General features: G+C 46.4%; 1 protein-coding gene across 1 annotated transcript in view; it reads left to right on the forward strand.

The window, feature by feature from the left end:
* The first annotated feature begins 1,282 nt into the window (after nucleotides 1-1,282).
* Nucleotides 1,283-19,344, forward strand: part of HMCN1 (hemicentin 1) — a 302,952-nt gene continuing 284,890 nt past the window's right edge. Inside the window, exon 1 of the mRNA XM_083743631.1 lies at nucleotides 1,283-2,089. Within this exon, the coding sequence (XP_083599757.1) occupies nucleotides 1,738-2,089 (352 nt within the window). The 5' untranslated portion in view covers nucleotides 1,283-1,737. The remainder of the gene's footprint in view (nucleotides 2,090-19,344) is intronic.

Here is a 19,344-nt window from a genome sequence, read left to right on the forward strand (position 1 = left end):
TTACATGTACACTATGGCATGTTACCACTTTGTGGGTCCTGCACCAAACCACCAGCATCTTTCCCCTCTGAAGTATTGGGTTCCGGTTCATATTGGGTCTAAGAATTGCCATAACTTCATGGTAGGAGGATTAGAGGCCAATGCTTTCTAGACCAGGGTTGAGGAGACTGTGGTAACCCAACAATGTACAGTGGTACCTTGGGTTAGAGACGCTTCAGGTTACAGGCGCTTCAGATTACAGACTCCGCTAACCCAGAAATAGTACCTTGGGTTAAGAACTTTGCTTCAGGATGAGAACAGAAATCGTGCTCCTGTGGCGCGGCGACAGCAGGAGGCCCCATTAGCTAAAGTGGTGCTTCAGGTTAAGAACAGTTTCAGGTTAAGAACGGACCTCCAGAACGAATTAAGTTCTTAACCCGAGGTACCACTGTACGTGGGGGAACTCCAATCCTTCCTGATGACTGGTCATGTTGTCTGGTGCAGATGGGAAATAAAGTCCAGGAAGATCTTGAGAGTACTAAGTTTACCACCCATGGGGACTATACAATACTAGTCTACATGGATCATTGACTTGATGCAAGGAATCTTCCTATGTTCAGCAGCAGGGGAAATGTTTAGTATGGCTGCAGAGAATAAGGAGGGAACAACGTACCTTCTGATTAAAAATCGAATCTGCAAAAATACCCCCAACCCAAAATGGATTTATAAATGCCAAATGCATTTTGCAAAGCGGAAGAAGGCTTGCGGGCTCCAAACTGCCATTTATAGCAGCCAGTACAAATGCAATCAGTGCTCACCATGTCCTCCGATCTCAGCCAAAACCTCTCTTGCTGAGGAATATCACAATATAGGCAGCGGCAAGGGAACCCACCATATGCCTTTTGGAGTGTGATTTTCTCTACCAAAGAATCTATGCCTGGTTGAGCTCAAATTACTGGAGGCGGGAAGCGGGGGGGGGGGGGCAGACTCTCTAGTGGCGAAAAGGATACCCATTGCTTTAAGTGTATTTAAACAATCTCTGATAAAAGGAAGCAGGAGATAGGTGCCCCTTGCCGCCCCCCCCAGCAAATATTTCCTCCATAACTGAATCACAACTGTGCCTGTGTTTTCATTACTGCATATGAAAGAGATTTGCTTTGAGTGATTTTGTGGCACTCGTGTGACCCTAAATACCATTTTCAAGAAGTCACCCTAAAAGGGGGCCTGGGAGGCAAAGGTGGGGAAGTGGGGCAGACCAATGAGAAGGCGAGCTGGGCTGAGCATCTACTCCTTGTTGCCTCAGCAGCAGCAGCAACAGCAGCAGCAGCAGCAGGGAGAAGCCTCAGTTTCTAGCCAAAGACTCCCTTACAGCAGCCGAACTTTTGGAGAGCCTCTGCCTCTTGCCAAAGAATCCAGAGGCGGTGGCGGCGGCAGCGGCAGAAGTAGCAGCAGTTGCACAGGGGACATGAATTGGACTCTCTCTCCCTTCGCTTGGCCAGAGGCTGCCAAAACTCTTGCAGACAAGTAGACTGGGGAAGGGAAGAAGGAACCAGCAACTTGCTAGCAAAAAAAAGAAAGAAAAAGGACTGCCTCATTCCCCTTGCCTCTTTCTCTCTCTACCTCCCTTGGGTCTGTGAAAAGTGCTTTGTGCAAAATAAAAAACCCAAGAAAAGGAGGGAAAGGACTTTTTGACTCTGCTGCTTTGCAAAAGGAAAGATCAAATGCACCCTCCCCAGCAACCAGAAGGGATCCTTTGTGATGCTTAGTGTGGGCGAACTGAGAGCATTGCTTAGGTACCCTGGAGGAGGAGGAGGAGGACGAAGAAAAATGAATTCCCATCACAATGTCCCCCTGAGGGCATCACTAGCGGTTGCTCTCCTTTTTTCTCTTTGCTGCGCCCAAGATGCTGTGGTAGAACTGGAGCCTCAGACCACGGATGAAGAGATCCCGGAGGGAGCGTCTACCTTGGCTTTTGTGTTTGACGTGACTGGCTCCATGTATGATGACTTAGTTCAGGTGATTGAGGGAGCGTCCAAAATTCTGGAGACCTCTTTGAAGAGACCCAAGAGGCCGCTTTACAACTTTGCCCTGGTCCCTTTTCATGATCCAGGTAAGACGATGCTTTTGAGCTTCCTTAAATTGGGCGCTGCGTGCAAACACACACACACACACACACACACACACACACACACACGTGTGTGCATATTGAGGTGTATTCAAGTCTAAGGGGGAAGTTTTCTGGGATTGCCTAGCAACTTTGACTTAAAATGGCATTAAACAGTACCACATTTCCCGCACCTAAATTAAAATGTGGGTGTGGAGGACGCTTGACTCGTCTACCCAGAGAGACCGAAAAGAGCAGGGACACAAGTGGATACATAATTTTGGAAGGTCTCTATCAGAGGCGATTGGGGCTGCAGTCCTGTACATGCTTACTTAGGAGTAAGTCCCATTGAGCTCAATGGACTTACTTCTGAGTAGACATGCGTACGTTCACACTGCGGACCACTTCTAATGTAGAGATGGTCAATGGCTTACTTGCTCTGAAACACAGGCTGATTGAAAGGAGCCTTTCTTATTTAATTAACACATTTCTTTCAGCGCACTTGTGTTCCTAAGCACACCGCTGCTGCACACACAAATGATTGCTGTAGAGAGCAACAAACTATTAAAAATTAGTTTCTTGAATATCTGCCGCTCCATTTCCATTGAATTTTCTGCTGGAATAAAGGGCGAGTCTCACTCTGTGCCTTATTGAACCAGCCCAGTACGTGGAGGTGTTAACTGCAAGCTGTGTCTGTGGAGAATGAATGGCATTCATGAACTGCCTTATAAAGCACGAGGCATGTTTTTCAATAGTTTCTAAAGTTCTGATTTATCCTTGAAAACCGGATGTACATTCCTCTATACAAAAGGTAATAACCCTGGGCCCTGCAGGGGACCTATGCGCACACCCTCCCGAAACCCTGACCTTTGACCCTCCATGCTTGCTGTGCTGCTGCGTTTCAAATAAAATGTTTGTAGGATGCAATGCAGATTTTATTGCGGCATGCTTCAGTTGCGCTGCTCCTCCTCCTTGTCCCCCCCCCTCTGCATTCCTCATCCTCTCTGCTGTTTATATACATATTCTTCCTGTTTCCTCTCCCACTCCAAAGCATCTGTTTTCTATCCCCTTTCTTGGGGCTTTCTCCTCTTCCATTGTCAAAAGTCTCCTGGTGACCCCACAAGGAAATAGAAACCTGGATTCCTTAGCCTGAGGCATGTGGCTATTCAAAGCACAGAGATCACTTCAAGCCAAACACTTTTAAAGTGTTTAAAAATTCTGACATTGCTGCTGCTTCTTTCACCTGAGGCAACACTCCTCATGAATGCAAACATCTGAAAATGGTTGGGGCATTGAGGAATCCAGTTGTTCCCAGCTATTACTGCTGCTTTTGTTTTTAAATCGTTAAGGAAATTAAAAAAAAAAAGCCTAGGAAAATGCTTATCTGTGATTGGGGTGATCATTAACAGTCATATAATCGCAAACATTTCCTGTCCCCCGCTCCCTTAAATAAATAAATAAACCCCCAAAACGGTTTGCAAAGGCATTCCTCGCCTGTAGGGGGCATTCCACAAAAGGAGCATGGCTAGATATGGGCACATTGTCCTCCTGTTGCTTTGTGAAAGGCATCAACATACTTAAACGCAAGAAACTGCCATTGCAGTGCCGCACATTGCATCAGAGAGTCTGAAAAGGTGGGAGACTTTGACAGCGGGATCCTAGGCACGTTTACTCAGAAGTAAGTCCCATTGTCTTCATGGGGCGTAAGGTCAGGCAAGGATGCACTGACACTCGAACTGTGTCAGTTTAGGTCACTGGCTATTTTAATTTTATTTGTGTCGCTCTATATTTATTAGCATTGCCAACCAATCGCAGGATGCTTAGGTGATTAGCCACCAGACTTTTAACTAGGGTAACTAACAACAGTGAAAGTACTCTGCTTATTGCCCAAACTTCATTGTGCCCTTTTGTGGCAGTGAGGTCGTGTTCAATTTATTAAATTGAATTTATTAAATCCACCACCCATAGTCTGAAGTAGAGGTCATCACTGACACATTTCCAGCCCCACCTCCCACCCAAATCCAAAATAGCTTAAACAATAAACATGTGTGCCTTTAATTCTGAAACCGACACAAATTAGCTAGCAAGCACATGCCCAGGCTGGCCAAGATGTGTGCCCACCCAGAATTTTTGCTGGCTAACCATGAGAATGACCAATGTTGCACAACATGATTCATCAACATTATGTTTTAATCTGCATCAGTGATTTTTTTCCCAGCATTTAGACTTCATTGCAAGTAATTTCAAATATTAGAAAGAGTCTTGCGGCACCTTAAAAGCTAGCGATTTTTTGTGGCATAAATTTTCTGGAGGCATAAATATGTTAACCTTTAAGGTGCCACAAGACTCTGTGTCCGTCCTTTCTTTTTTCCCTACAATACAGACACTGGCGGGACAGGGGTGGCGCTGTGGGTTAAACCACAGATCCTAGGACTTGCCGATCAGAAGGTCGGCAATTTGAATCCCTGCCACGTGGTGAGCTCCGGTTGCTCGGTCCCCGCTCCTGCCAACCTAGCAGTTTGAAAGCACATCAAAGTGAAAGTAGATAAATAGGTACCGCTCCGGCGGGAAGGTAAACAGTGTTTCTGTGCGCTGCTCTGGTTCGCCAGAAGCAGCTTAGTCATGCTGGCCACATGACCAGGAAGCTGTACGCCGGAAGCTGTACCCTCGGCCAATAAAGCGAGATGAGTGCCGCAACCCCAGAGTCGGCCACGACTGGACCTAATGGTCAGGGGTCCCTTTACCTTTGCTTACAGACACTGTCGTTTGCTATGGGAAGAATTTGTTGGAGCCCTGTGGGGGGGGGGTCATTTTGCCAGCTCACATGTTTCAGATGGAACAACCCACCCTTTCCTCCCTCTGCACACTGTTCTGTGGGTTCTCCTAGCTCTCTTGGGGTCCATCTGGGGGTGGGGCATGGGTGATGCATGGGCAGGGCAGCGGGAGAGGAAGCTGCTCAGGTGCCTGGGGTGGGGCGAGCCGCCCATAGGGGCAGGGCGAGGGCGGGGCGCACTGCAGGTCCTCCAGAGTCTGCCTGCCCCCTCCCACTCAGCCGCCCTACAGCTGAGGGAGAGGCAGTGGGTGGACAATTTGGGCACGCCCAAGCCACCGTGTCCCTCCCAGGCGTGCTGCAGGCCCTGCGGTGAGTGCCGCTTGGCATTTTGTTACCCCCCTCAGTGGTGACACCCGAGGCAGCCCACACTCACTGCACCTCCGGGCAGAGCAGAATGGGGGAAGCACCACTGCACTAGTGGAAGTCCTTGCACAGAAGAAGAAGAGTTTGGATTTGATATCCCGCTTTATTATTACCCAAAGGAGTCTCAAAGCGGCTAACATTCTCCTTTCCCTTCCTCCACCACAAACACTCTGTGAGGTGAGTGAGGCTGAGAGACTTCAAAGAAGTGTGACTAGCTCAAGGTCACCCAGCAGCTGCAGGTGGAGGAGCAGAGATGTGAACCCGGTTCCCCAGATTACGAATCTACCACTCTTAACCACTACACCGCACTGGCTCTCCAGACTTCTGCTGGACAGTCTTGTTGGTTGAATCTGGCCCTAGGTGCTTGCAGCGGTTTGCATTTCCATGTAATTTGCATAGTCCGCATGATACGATCCTCAAACAACAGCATTCTCAATGCTTTCCCCCTATAAATCTGGGTTTGCATGATATGGGGATAATCCACTTCACTGGGGTTAAATCGGGATCCAAACAGTGGCCTGCGGTCGGTGGACTTAAGGGGACTAGGATAGTCTACTAAAGGTTCCTGGTAAATTAGATGATTAAGGTAAAGGTAAAGGACCCCTGGATGGTTAAGTCCAGTCAAAGGCGACTCTGGGGTTGCGGCGCTCATCTCGCTTTCAGGCCGAGGTAGCCGGCGTTTGTCCACAGACAGCTTTCCGGGTCATGTGGCCAGCAGGACTAAACCGCTTCTGGTGCAGCAGGATACCGTGACGAAAACCAGAGCGCACAGAAACGCCATTTACCTTCCCGCCGGAGCGGTACCTATTTATCTACTTGCACTTTAACGTGCTTTCAAACTGCTAGGTTGGCAGGAGCTGGGACAGAGCAATGGGATCTCACTCCATCATGGGGATTTGAACCGCTGGCCTTCTGATCGGCAAGCCCAAGAGGCTCTGTGGTTTAGACCACAGCGCCACCCGCATCCCACTAATATTAAAGTATTTAAGCCTGCTGCCTCGTTTCCAAAGTCCAGGAAGTTTCTGCCTGGCTGAGGGAGGTGTGATCCTCTTGTGGGTCCAAGAGCCCTTCCACAACCTTCCCAAAGCCCGCCTAGTTGGGAAGCTTCTGTTCGCTTTGGGGAGGAAGGTATGGCGTTGGGACATCAGGACATCAGCACTCCCCCAGTCACCCTCGCAAGCTGACGCCCGTAGCCCTAACTGTTCCCCTATGAAAAATTTCACTGGATCCAAACCACACCACTTGAGAGTGCAGATGGTGTGTTTGGGTGGGTGAATCAGTTCTCACTTTCTGCTCCTCCCCTTTCACACCCACCCCTTCCTCAGTGCTTTCGTTCCCTTTCTAACCATGCTCATAACTATTTCTGGTGTGCCCCTGAACAGAGGGGCACATTTCCCTCCCTTTGGATCCCTCAGATTTGCACAAAACCAGAACGCTACACAACCAGAACACTGACTTTGCGCTTTTGCACATTTCTTGGGCAGGAAGGGTTTTTTCCCCCTTCAAAAAACAAAGAAAGTGTGCCCATAGCTATCAACATTTGCGACCTATTTAATCTGCATAATGGAATCAATGAATTGGGCAGGGACAAACAAAAACAGCAACGCCTACTACTGGTGTAAATGAGAAATGCCAAAGTTGTTGTTATGCAAATTCAGATATGTGTGGGTCTGGTGTAATTTGAATATGGAAAAAGTGGATTAACAGTTATGCCTTTGGAAATGTGCCAGGCATTTTGAACCAGGAACCTGAGGATCTTAGATTGGAACTTAGCCTAAGGACTGAAATTGGGTGAGCGTCAGATGTCTCTTCAGAGACAAGCTGGAATATGAGTGTGCAGTAGGGCTGCCAACTCATCTCGGGATAAATGCTTTCATTCTTTTGTTTGCTTGTGGACCAAGGACATTTTCCTTTTTATAGCTGCCCACCTGGGAATAAATGGCTTTTGTATATTGCTCCAACTGACAAAAACTGTTGGGCTCCGCTCTCAGACCTGCTCTGTATTATCCGATTTGCTTGTGCGCCAGGGCGCATGCCTGCGGACTTGAATCTTACATGTTGTATTTATAGAAATACAAATCTAGGGGGAATTAGCAATACGGGTTCAGTAGCAGAACACATTCTGTTCACGCTAAAGGTTCCAGGTTCAGTTGCCAGCATTCTTCAAGTAAGACCGGGAAAGATCCATATGTGGAACCCCAGAAAGCTGCTGCCAACCCATGTAGACATTACTCAGCTACATGGAACAATGGTCTGACTCGGTGTCAGGTGGTTTCTTATGAACCTATCAACTGATCTTTACCGGAGATGGTTGCATGTCTTAGATGTTGTTACAATGGACAAAGTTGCCTACTTTACATTGGGGAATGTAGCAACACAATTGTTAGATTTAGAAAAACAACATTGTAGCTCATTGGCTCCAATTCTATGGGGCTGAGGACATCTCACCCCACTATATATTGGGATGGGCTGGGCCCCCCATATTGCGGGAGGCAGGCTTTGTTGGGCCTTGCTGCAGTGGGCCCTGTTGGGCCCCACTGGGCCCCACCACGGTTGCGACGGACCCTGCTAGGCCTTCCCACAACTGTGATGGGTGCTGTTGGGCCACACTGGGCCTCCCCATGGCTGCGGTGGACCTCCTAGCCATGTGACATCACAAGTGTGCATTGTATGCATGACATCATGTGCACATGACGGCCCTGCCCCCAGAGTTGGGCAGAACCTGGAGCCATTGTTGCAGCTTGAAGTGCTAATAAAGAAGTACGGAAGAGCAAAATCATTGTAAAATATCATGCAGGTTCTTCTTCTTCTTTGGCAATTACTTGTAGCCAAGTGAGATTGTCTTCCATGAACTCAGTTTTAACAGTGAGTCCATAAGTGACTGTGGAGGCCAGTTCTGGATCCACACATCCTTCCACAGTGGGGACATAGGTTTCTGGGCGGGAGTTGATTAGGGTGAGGATTTGCCAAGTGTGCCTTCCTCTTAGCACGTTTCTCCATTTCATCTTGACTTTGAGCGTCTTCAACGCCCATGACACCTTTGGTAAAGGCTGTTCTCCAATTGGAGCGCTCACAGGCCAGTGTTTCCCAGTTGTTGGTGTTTATACTACAGTACATTTTTTTACATTTGCCTTGAGAGAGTCTTTGAACCTCTTTCGTTGACCCACCAGCATTACGCCTTCCATTTTTAAGTTTGGAATAGAGTAGTTGCTTTGGAAGATGACCATCAGGCATCCGTACAACATGACCAGTCCAACGAAGTTGATGTTGAAGAATCATTGCTTTGACACTGGTGAGCTTTGCTTCTTCCAGTACACTGACATTAGTTCACCTGTCTTCCCAAGTGATATGTAAAAATTTTCAGAGACACTGTTGATGGAATAACTCAAGGAGTTGGAGATGGCGTTTATAAGTGGTCTACGTTTCACAAGCATACAGTAAGGTTGGTAGTACAATAAATTGAAACAAGCATTTTGGTTTCCCTGCAAAAACTCTGCACTTAAATTGGGATAAAGCTGTACTTGCAGAGCTCAGGCATCAGTGTTGGCCCTTGTGGAAAGATAACTGCCCAGGAAGTGATCAGCATTTTCCGTTACACCACTGAGTTGAATTTGGAGAATGGTCATGTATATGAATACGAGGCAAAGTCTTGAAGACCAGTTTAGCAGTGGACAAACTGAAAGAAGCGAGAGAGTTGAAACACAAAATTACTGTCCTGCTGTTGAATGAACACAGGAGAACTGAGAAGCTGTCACATGTTGGTACTTCATTATGAATGGGTGAGAGTCTGCATCTAAGGGTCAGTTGCAGTTCTTTGGGGATGTTAGGAGAGGTGAAACTCAGGTCCCACTACCCAGAGACAGTGATTGCCTCAAACTTTTGAGAGGCTGAGGTGCTTCCTCCTGCCTCCTTTAAACCATCTTTCACTTTAAGATTTTATTTTGGGTTCTAGTGAAAGAAGCAAGGAAAACAAACACATTCTGCTTGAAAGACACTGGCTGGTGCCTCTCCACAGTGGAGACCTGGCTAATCGTCCACCAAAGAAAATAACAAACATGGTGCAAAGGCTAGGGAACAAGAATGAGGATGCAACAAAGAGATCTAGGGTTAAAGAAGCTGCACTCTTCCAACAAAGTAGAAGTGTTGGAATGCTGGGGGCATTTGCTTATAGGAATGGGTTATTGGTAGACATCGGCCTAAATTTGAAAAGGAACTTCTACTGAGGTCTGAGAAAGGGTGCAAGGGTACATACATAAGAGGAAGACACAGGTAATAGAGGATCATGGGTTGTTGTGGAGCCACCTCTGTTAAATTTCCCCACTAGAGGAATAAGGCAAAGTCTCTTGAGCATCTTGTTTTAATAAGGTGATCTGGCCCTTGCTGAAAGGGACAGGCTTAGATTTCTCAAGAAATGCAAAAGAGGGTATTTGTTTTAATCAAGGCAAGATATGCTCCCCGGAAGGGAATTCAATTTGCCTGCAGAAGACGATTAACGGCTGAATTGTGAGTTATGTTTTCATTAGATATGGTAGTGGGTTCCAGAAATCTCATTGGGCATATACGACCGGTTCCTTTTTATGGCTGGCAGCATGCTGGCATCAGAGCTGGCTACAACAAAGGGCCCTTTCAGTGTTGGCTCCGGCACAAGGACAAATAGCACTCATGCTGATTCCTCAGAGCAGAGCCAAATTTCGCATATAGTTCTGGGCATTGAACCGAGCCCCTTGGTAACGTATTCCTGGTACTGCTGGGATATCACTGCAGCAACAGGAGGAGGAGGGGAGGTCAGGGTATGAGGGTGGTGTGGGGGTACAACAGCAACGTGTGGGGCAGCGGTGACCATCTGAGATCTGGGGATGCCTTGTGGCAGACCTGGGCATAGTGAATAGACCAGAGTGAGCTAGCTTAAAATTTACATTCATTCAGGAAGTGTGACGTTGTTTGTGTTACACTTGCTTCGTCATTCCTTTCTCTGTTACCTTTGCCATTGTCACCCTTTAGATTGCAGGCTCCACAGGCATAGATCTGCTTCATTGCTGTTTAACAACAAGAACAACAACTGAATACTTATACCCTGCCCATCTGGCTAGGCTTCGCCAGCCACTCTAGGCGGCTCCCAACAGAATATTAAAAACACGATAAAACATAAACAATAAAAACTTCCCCAAACAGGGCTGCCTTCGCATGTCTTCTAAAAGTCAGATAGTTGTTTATTTCCTTGGCATCTGACGGGAGGGTGTTCCACAGGGCGGGCCTCACTACCGAGAAGGCCCTGTGCCTGGTTCCCTGTAACCTCACTTCTCGCAGTGAGGGAACCGCCAGAAGGCCCTCGGAGCTGGACCTCAGTGTCCAGGTTGAATGATGGGGGTGGAGACGCTCCTTCAGGTATACTGGGCCAACGCCGTTTAGGGCTTTAAAGGTCAGTGCCAGCACTTTGAACTGTGCTTGGAAACATTTTACTTACATTATTCTGCAAATATATGTGTAACTATAATCGTGGTCACAAAAGTCCTCAGGAATACCTGTAGCCCTCCAGATGTTGTCGTACAGAATGATGGGAGATGTAGTCTGGGAACGTCCGGAGGGCCAGAGGTGTTCTCTGCCGTAAAGTGAGAATAGCTTCCAGCTGGTGGGGACGGGTGTTACTTAAGGACAAAGATGTTCCTTGCAAGATGTTCACGTCTCGCCGAAAATTAATGAGTGCTGGCAAAGGGAAACTTTGCATCACAACAAAATTTCCAGAGATGAAAGGCTGCTGTTGCTTGGATTTTGTTTTGGTTGTGACTTTGCTTTCTGACCTCCCACTAATTTAGCCAACATTTGTGTCAGTGGGAAGAAGAATAATGCAGAGGATGTTAAAGTATAGGCAGCCCACTCTCCCAAGATGCTGTTATGCCTACTGCAGTGTGACTTTCTCAAGGCGGAAACAGGCTGCAAATAACATCAGCTGCGCTGCTCAGCATCACGAAAGAAAAGCGACCGTTTCCAAACTTTGTCAGTTATTATTCTTCATTTAAAGTATTTTTTATCGCACTCTGCAGCCACATAAAAGGCTCAGAGAGCAGCTTTTAATCACTACGCAGATAAAGTCTTTCACAATTATGCCTATATTTCAGGGAGCAGGGCAACAAAAGGATGCGGTTTGCACCAGCCCCTTGAAGCAGCTCATTTTTTTTGCAGAAGGGAGGGGGGCAGTTATTGTGTGATAATCCTGAAGTGCCATCCATTGTTGTGAACCTCCCCTATCCTTCCATGGGGAGAAGAGACGGGACGACACCAAAAGAGATTTTAAGAAATGCTATAGGGACGCGGGTGGCTCTATGGGTTAAACCACAGAGCCTAGGACCTGCCGATCAAAAGGTCAGTGGCTCGAATCCCCACGACGGGGTGAGCTCCCGTTGCTCGGTCCCTGCTTCTGCCAACCTAGCAGTTCGAAAGCACATCAAAGTGCAAGTAGATAAATAGGTACCGCTCCGGCGGAAAGGTATACGGCGTTTCCATGCTCTGCTCTGGTTCGCCAGAAGCGGCTTAGTCATGCTGGCCACATGATCCGGAAGCTGTACGCCGGCTCCCTCGGCCAATAAAGCGAGATGAGCACCTCAGCCCCAGAGTCGACCACGACTGGACCTAACGGTCAGGGGTCACTTTACCTTTTTTTATGTGACCAGAACTGTGTTCGCACAACCCACCCATATACAGCGAATGATGTGCGCATGAGGAAGTGGAGTTGCGCCAGCAGCAACTGCCCTGTGTGTGGGCTGTGCATACTGTTGTAAACAAAATCTGCCTTTTCCCCCTTATGGGGTATCCAAGAGCCCATATAGAGTCCTTACATGGGTTCCCTATTGGTAGGAGAAAATAACAGAGGCCAACCAGAGAATATTGAGAAGCAAAGCAGCTAGTAAGCTTGATCTGTTACAACAGGGTGCACCCCTCACACACAGGAGGATAGACGAGGACCCTGAACAAAGGTGTTCCTGCCCCTATATAGACATTTTAAATTCCCTGCCCTGGAGTTCAAGACCACCCTTCCGTACATCATACATACATCACAGAAAGGGTGTAACCTAAGACCACCCCCCACAAACATTATACCTACATCACAGAAAAGGTGGTCTACAACAGAAATTTGAATGTTGTTGTTTTTCCTGTCTGCCAGATTATCTGATAATGCCTTATCTGATTGCCTTTCCTGGTAGCCTGCCCATTCCTTTGAAATGGTGATTACCCAATTCCTGCCCTCCCTCCTTGCAGAGAAAACATTTGGTCAGTTTGGAAGTCTAAATGGTTTCAGGACTGTCTTCCTGTGCTGCTCCAGACATGTGGTCCACATATCTGTTTGTGCTTGGTTGGTACATTTATGAACATTTATTATATATACAAGACCTTAATTTTTTTATTACAATACTAGGTCAGGGGACAGACCCTGAAAAACCAGTCTCAGTGACCACATGAGCATTATAGGGCATGTTATAGGACACGGGTGGGACTGTGGTCTAAACCACTGAGCCTCTTTGGCTTGCTGATCAGAAGGTTGGCGGTTCGAATCCCTGCGATGGGGTGAGCTCTCGTTGTTCTGTCCCAGCTCCTGCCAACCTAGCAGTTTGAAAGCACATCAGTGCAAGTAGATAAATAGGTACCTCTGTGGCAGGAAGGTATACGGTGTTTCCATGTGCTATGGTTTCTGTCACTGTGTCCTGCTGTGCCAGAAACAGTTTAGTCCTGCTGGCCACTCGACCCAGAAGGCTGTGGACAAACGCCAGCTCCCTCAGCCTGAAAGCGAGACGAGCGCCACAACCCCATAGTCGCCTTTGACTGGACTTAACCGTCCTGGGGTCCTTTCCCTTTCCCTTTTACTATAGGGCGTGTTCAATTTTTCAACTTTCAGATTTCCCAAATGAGGGGTGCTAAATAGTTATAACAGCACTTGGGGATTCAAAAAGTATTTGGGTTAAATTAACATAATTTAGTTTTGCTTGGTAAGCAAAATGTGTGTGCAATCACACAGAAGAAATTAAAAATGATTGCCAAGTACAGTGGTACCTCTGGTTACGAACTGAATTCATTCCGGAGGTCTGTTCTTAACCTGAAGCCGTTCTTAACCTGAACTACCAGTTTAGCTAATGGGGCCTCCTGCCGCCGCCGCACAATTTCTGTTCTCATCCTGAGGTAAAGTTCTCAACCCGAGGTACTACTTCTGGGTTAGCGGAGTCTGTAACCTGAAGTGTTTGTAATTCGAGGTGTCTGTAACCCAAGGTACCACTGTACTTACAGTTATATTATTATTAATTATTTAGCATTACCTGACATTTTTAGAAGGCAAAATTAAAATTCTTTGGTTTTCCCCAAGCATAGTTTATGTGCTTGTTCGTCAGACCTCTAGATCTGGCATGCTAAATGTTGTCCAATTGCAACAGCAGTGGCACGTTGGAATTCCTCACACCCAAAAACATATTTTAAGGACTGGAGAAATTTGCAAAAATTAAGTTTCACCCTCTAAAGTGACACTCCCTAGTGGGCCAGCAGACATACCTTCACATGCACAGGGAGATCTGTGCAGGCAGGGAACGCCTGTGACTTGGGGCATACAACTTTTAACAATAAAATATACAAATATGAACCATATAGAACAGTTGCAGCCATTGTGGCAGCAGAGAGTGAGGCACCTGGGCCTGGCTGCCCGGTTTTCTGGTTCCAGGAACTACGGAGAGCATGGAAGGTAAATAATAACTTTGTGTGTGTTGTGTTGATGTACCGCCTGAAGAATGTCATATATGTGTGTGTGGAGACTTGCAGCCAGGGGAAGAGGAAAGGGGGGGGGGGGAAGGAGAGCTCAGAGGTCAACTGGTATACATTTTCCAATCAAGGCTTTGGTATTGGCAAGCATGAAGTGTTTTGGTTTTGAAGGAGACGTATTCACGAGAGGAAATATTGGGAACACATGTTTATTAGAGCCCAAATGGTAAAGGCTGCAGTTGTTGAAAGAGGGCTATGGTGTTACTTGAGCCTCTCCGGCATGCTTCGATAATTGGCAATATTCTCCGCGAGACTTGTGTGCAGACTGGAGCTCTGCGATTTCTTCCTTTTGATTTGCTCTGACTCCTCTGCAGATTTGCCTCGCAGAAGATGATGCCTCTTATCCCTGACTTTGCAATCCCGTGTAAGGTTAATTGACAGCTGGTGGCAGTGGCTGGAATTTCCTGTTTAAATTTATTGTTGTTTAATCTAGCTGATTATATAGGTTTTTTTTTAAAAAAAAAAACCACACAACAGATTTGACGTTGGCTCTCTGCTAGCATAGTTATTCAATAACTAAGTTTGTCAGTTGCTTGTCCAAAATCTGGTTTTTGTAACTGCAGAAAACTTCTATTGCTGCATCCTCCCCCCCTCTCTCTCTTTAAATGTTCATAGGACTGTTCTCCTAAACAACTTTGGACCTTTCACACATTATGCAGCGGCAAACCTGGGTTGAAAATAGATTTGAATGGGAGCCCCGGCTAATCCCGGCTCTCAGATGTGTCTAACAAAGCCTCAATTTTATTTTTTAATCAAAAGCAGCCTTCAGAGGTTGCAATCTTCAGCCTAGGGGGTAGGAGAGGAAAAAAAAATGGATTGCTTAACTCTTTCTGCACTGGCTGTTTTGCTTCTGGTCAGTTCCCCACAAATCGCTGAGAGAGAACCCAAGGAATTTTTGCCATTGGAAATTTGAGCCCTGTGAGGTTGAGGGAGGTGAGAAACATCCTTCCTTCCTTCCTTCCTTCCACTCAAACAAGAAGCCCCCCCCCACTGTTCTTAATTTGTTTAAAAAACCTTGTGTGTAATGTTTTCAGGTGTTTTCAGATGTCCTTCCTATATTCAAACGCTTTAAATATCATTTCATTTCATTTTTAATTATATTGTTTTGTCCCTTGGTTGTTTACTGCTCTGGGCTCCTTTGGGAGAAAGGGAATCAAATAAATAAATTAATAATTTATTGTGAAACAAACAAACAAACAAAGTGCCGTTTCCCCTCTGCCAGGGATGAGGAACCCGTGATCCTCGGAATGCTTTTCGACTCCAGCTCCCATCATGGCAGGGGTGCCAACTTGAATAAAATATTGCTCCAGAAGCAGTTTAGTCCTGCTGGCCACATGACCCAGAAAGCTGTCTGTGGACAAACGTTGGCTCCCTCGGCCTGAAAGCGAGAAGAGCGCCACAACCCCATAGTCACCTTTGACTCGACTTAACCATCCAGGGGTCCTTTACCGTTACCTTTACCCATAGCAATTTAAGTGTATACATTTTTCAAAAAGCAATAAACCCAGCAAAAAGAGAGCGGAGTAGTGTTATATGCATGCATGTGGATATTCATGAATGTGAAAGTGTTGAAAGAATCTGGGGATGAGTAGAAAGAGAGAGTAACAACCATGACATTGTTGTGGCAGTATACAGCATACAGGCTGCTCGGCCAGTTGGAAGACAGGGATGATGCTGAGACAGATTACAAAACTTTCACAGATGTGAGCCATAGTAGGAATGGACGATTTCAACTAGAAGCCTAATTCTGCTAAGAATAGAATGATCAATGCATTCTTGCCTTACTTTGCTGAAAACCTTGGATGGTGGAGGAACGAACAAAATCTCCTATCCTGGACTTCATCCTGACCAACTTTTTGAGTGAACCTTGGGAGAAAGTGACCAGGGGTGCTTCCAGACTGTCACTATGTTGGGGTGTGAGTCAGCCACATGTCAACAAATTAAAGTAGTGCTATTGTAGTTGATAGGTCTTGCTCAACAAACTCACTTCCCCCAAAGACCATTTTTTGTGTGTGTGATAAGGAAAGTGCGCAGGAAAGTGTGGGATAACACTTGCTTTGACACAGCGTTAGATAGATAGATAATTTATCACGGCCGGAGACCAGCTTATAAAACACACTTGAGGGTAGAAAGAAAACAGTTTTCCCAGAAAGAAAACAAACAGTTAAAACAATGTACAACAATAAATTTAAAATTTATAAATGTGATAAGCATATAGAAACTTTAAGATAAGCTGCCACATAGGTATGACCCAGAGTCACCCACGGAACTGAATTTGGGGATTTTGTTCACGAACTAGTTTGAGTCGGGGGATGGTCTGCGCCTACAGATCTGTACGCAGAATCTGGCGACCATCCGGGTTCTCTTATGATCTTTGCCTAACAGGAAAAGGTCGAATTTTTGCTTTTCTGGGAGGTCAGGAAGCCTCACCAGTAGGGGATCAATGGTCTTACTACGTGCCTCTTCATAAAAGGGACATCTAAAGAACAAGTGCTCTGGGCTTCCTATCTCCTCCCAATGAACAGGCGCTAAGTCTCTGAGCACATGGGACTTTTTTAAAAGCTCCTTCCAGGACCGGCGAGTGCAGAGCTGAGCTTCTGGCGAGTGTAAAGGCCCTTGTAGCATTTTTGGATACGAGAAAGGAAGAAATATGCTGCCGGTGCGGCTATATATCTCTCAATTTCTCCAATTTTATAGTCTGGGCACCTTGAGCAGTCCTGTTGTCTCTCGGTGTCTATGATTCTTTGCCTGACCGTAGCTTTTGCCTGGCCCAACCCCAGACTTAGAAGGGCTTGAGGGGAAACACCCAGGTTCTGAAGGGTGTTCAGGACTGCTCTCTGCCAGCCTGACTGGAACTGGTCGCAGCAGAGGATCAGTGGGGCTATTCCTAATGGGAGCAGATTCAATGTCAGCCATTTTTAAATTGATGTTAGGCAGATATAAGCCTCCACTCTCATCATCCCCATTTCCAGTCTAACCCAATGCGTTTGAAATGCATTTGGGGACTTGTAGGAGAGCTCTAAGGAGTTTAGATTGAACTCTCGATACAGCGTTATCTAACCTCCGCAGAAACAAATCAGAACAAATGCTTATTCAATAGCCAGCATGGCCAATGGCCAGGGAAGATGGTAGTTGTAGTTCGAAACATCTGGAGGGCACCAGGTAGGGGAAAGCTGACGTCATGTAATAAGGCAGTATGGAATCCATTTGTCATTTGATCTTTCCTTTAATGGCTTAAGTGTTGGCATTGCATTGATGGATACTGCTTAAAACTGCCCGGTCTCCTTAAAAGTTCTTCTCAATGTCATTCTATCTTTTTTAACTGGTGCTGGCGGCATTCCAGGAAATAGTTTGAAACCAGAGCTGAAGTGAAGGAATATGGCACTTGAAATCTTTAGTTGTTGTTGTCATTTTATTACAAGAAACCGTTCTTTTAGGCACTAGTTTCCTACAATGGGGGAAGAGGCCTTGAGATCTGCTTAAAATGCTTTTCCAGGGCAGCAATGCTGCAGCCTGAAATTGCGCGAGACCGTGGCAGCCATTTTGGCTGCTATACTCTTGCGAGGGAAAAAAATGGGTTGTTCCATTTTTCCCCTGGGGCGGTTGATGGGTATGAAGTTGGGAGTTGTAGTCCGCAATTTCTATAGGGCATCATATTGGCTAGCTTTAATTTAGACGCTGAAGAATTGATGCTTTTGAATTATGGTGCTGGAGGAGACTCTTGAGAGTCTCATGGACTGCAAGAACATCAAACCTATCCATTCTTAAGGAAATCAGCCCTGAGTGTGCACTGAAAGGACTGATCGTGAAGCTGAGGCTCCAATACTTTGGCCACCTCATGAGAAGAAAAGACCCTGATGTTGGGAAAGATGGAGGGCCCAAGAAGAAGGGGACGACAGAGGACAAGATGGTTGGACAGTGTCCCTGAAACTTCTAGCATGAGTTTGACCAACTGTGGGAGGTAGTGGAAGACAGGAGTGCCTGGCGTGCTCTGGTCCATGGGGTCACGAAGAGTCGGACACAACTAAATGACTAAACAACAACAACAACAAATTTAGACAGTAAAGCAGAACAGTTTCCTTCTGTAGGGAAGGTTAGATTTCTTAGCCATCATGAGGAGTAGAATGAAATGGCGCCTGGCGTGCTCTGGTCCAGGGGGTCATGAAGAGTCGGACACGACTAAACGACTAAACAACAACAATCCTTTAAAAAAAGGACTGGGCAGTCTACCAATCAGTATTAGTCCTGGTTGCGAAATGGGAACAGAGACAGCATACGATGTCAGATGCTTGTGATGTGTACGGTGGCTTTAAAATTGGATGGAGGCTTTAGGTATGCGGCTGACTCATTTAGTCCTGTCTTTGTGTGTGAAGGATGGCTGTAAGGAAAGCACAGCTTATGGGTAAAAGAAATGTGGAGCCTTCTCTCTCCCCCCCCCACTGCACCTTTAGTTTGGCCTTCCCTGGGAGAGAAACTTCGCAACTGGAATCCTGCCATACTGTTCAAATTAGAGTCTTGGAGGGCCAGGGGGAGGGTTAAATGTAAGCAGGAAGCCCATTGTAATTTTCATGCCTCGGACATTAGTCCATTTTCATGAGCTGCAGTTTCAAAGTGTCTCTGGGGAAGCTGAATATCACTGAAACATTTCCTGAGTTCTCTTAAGCCGCACAATGGTATGTCGAAAATTGTTTTTGCAAGAGAATTCTGCTCTCTTGTATAGTTTGCTAGGTTGTAATGCAGTTCACTTGGTGCGCTATTAATTGATTTTGGAAAAGAAAGGGGGAAAGAAGTCATTTGGGGAGAGTGAACTGGTCTCTTGTTTCACAACACTCAGGCCAAACAGAGCTTAGAAGCTGCTTTATTCATTAAAAGACACATTTCTAAATAGATGGTGGCTTTTTAGCAGCCAGTTTGCGCATGCAGGTTCCCCAGATCTGTTTCTCATTGTTTGATGACTTGACCTTTGAGGAGGACTCTCATGAAAAGCCTTTTGTTTTGAGAGAGATGCGAAAATCCTATAGGTGGTGTTAGGTCTGTGGCAACTCACTCACACATCCAAATAGCTACCTGATGCCGTCATAAAACCTTCAAGGGAGCCTGCGTAGGTGAACCAGGTTGGTCACTCTCAGACTAGAGGTACCGAAAAGGAGAATCGGGAGCAGAACAAGTGTGTGAGAGCCATCCTAAGCCATCCTTCCCTCATTCGGTACCTCTAGCGTGGGGGGTACTGGGGGGGTACAAAGACAGGGTACTGGGAAGGGATGAGAGG

The sequence above is a fragment of the Podarcis gaigeae genome (genome assembly GCF_964106915.1).
Source record: "Podarcis gaigeae genome assembly, chromosome: 6".
Classification (NCBI taxonomy): domain Eukaryota; kingdom Metazoa; phylum Chordata; class Lepidosauria; order Squamata; family Lacertidae; genus Podarcis; species Podarcis gaigeae.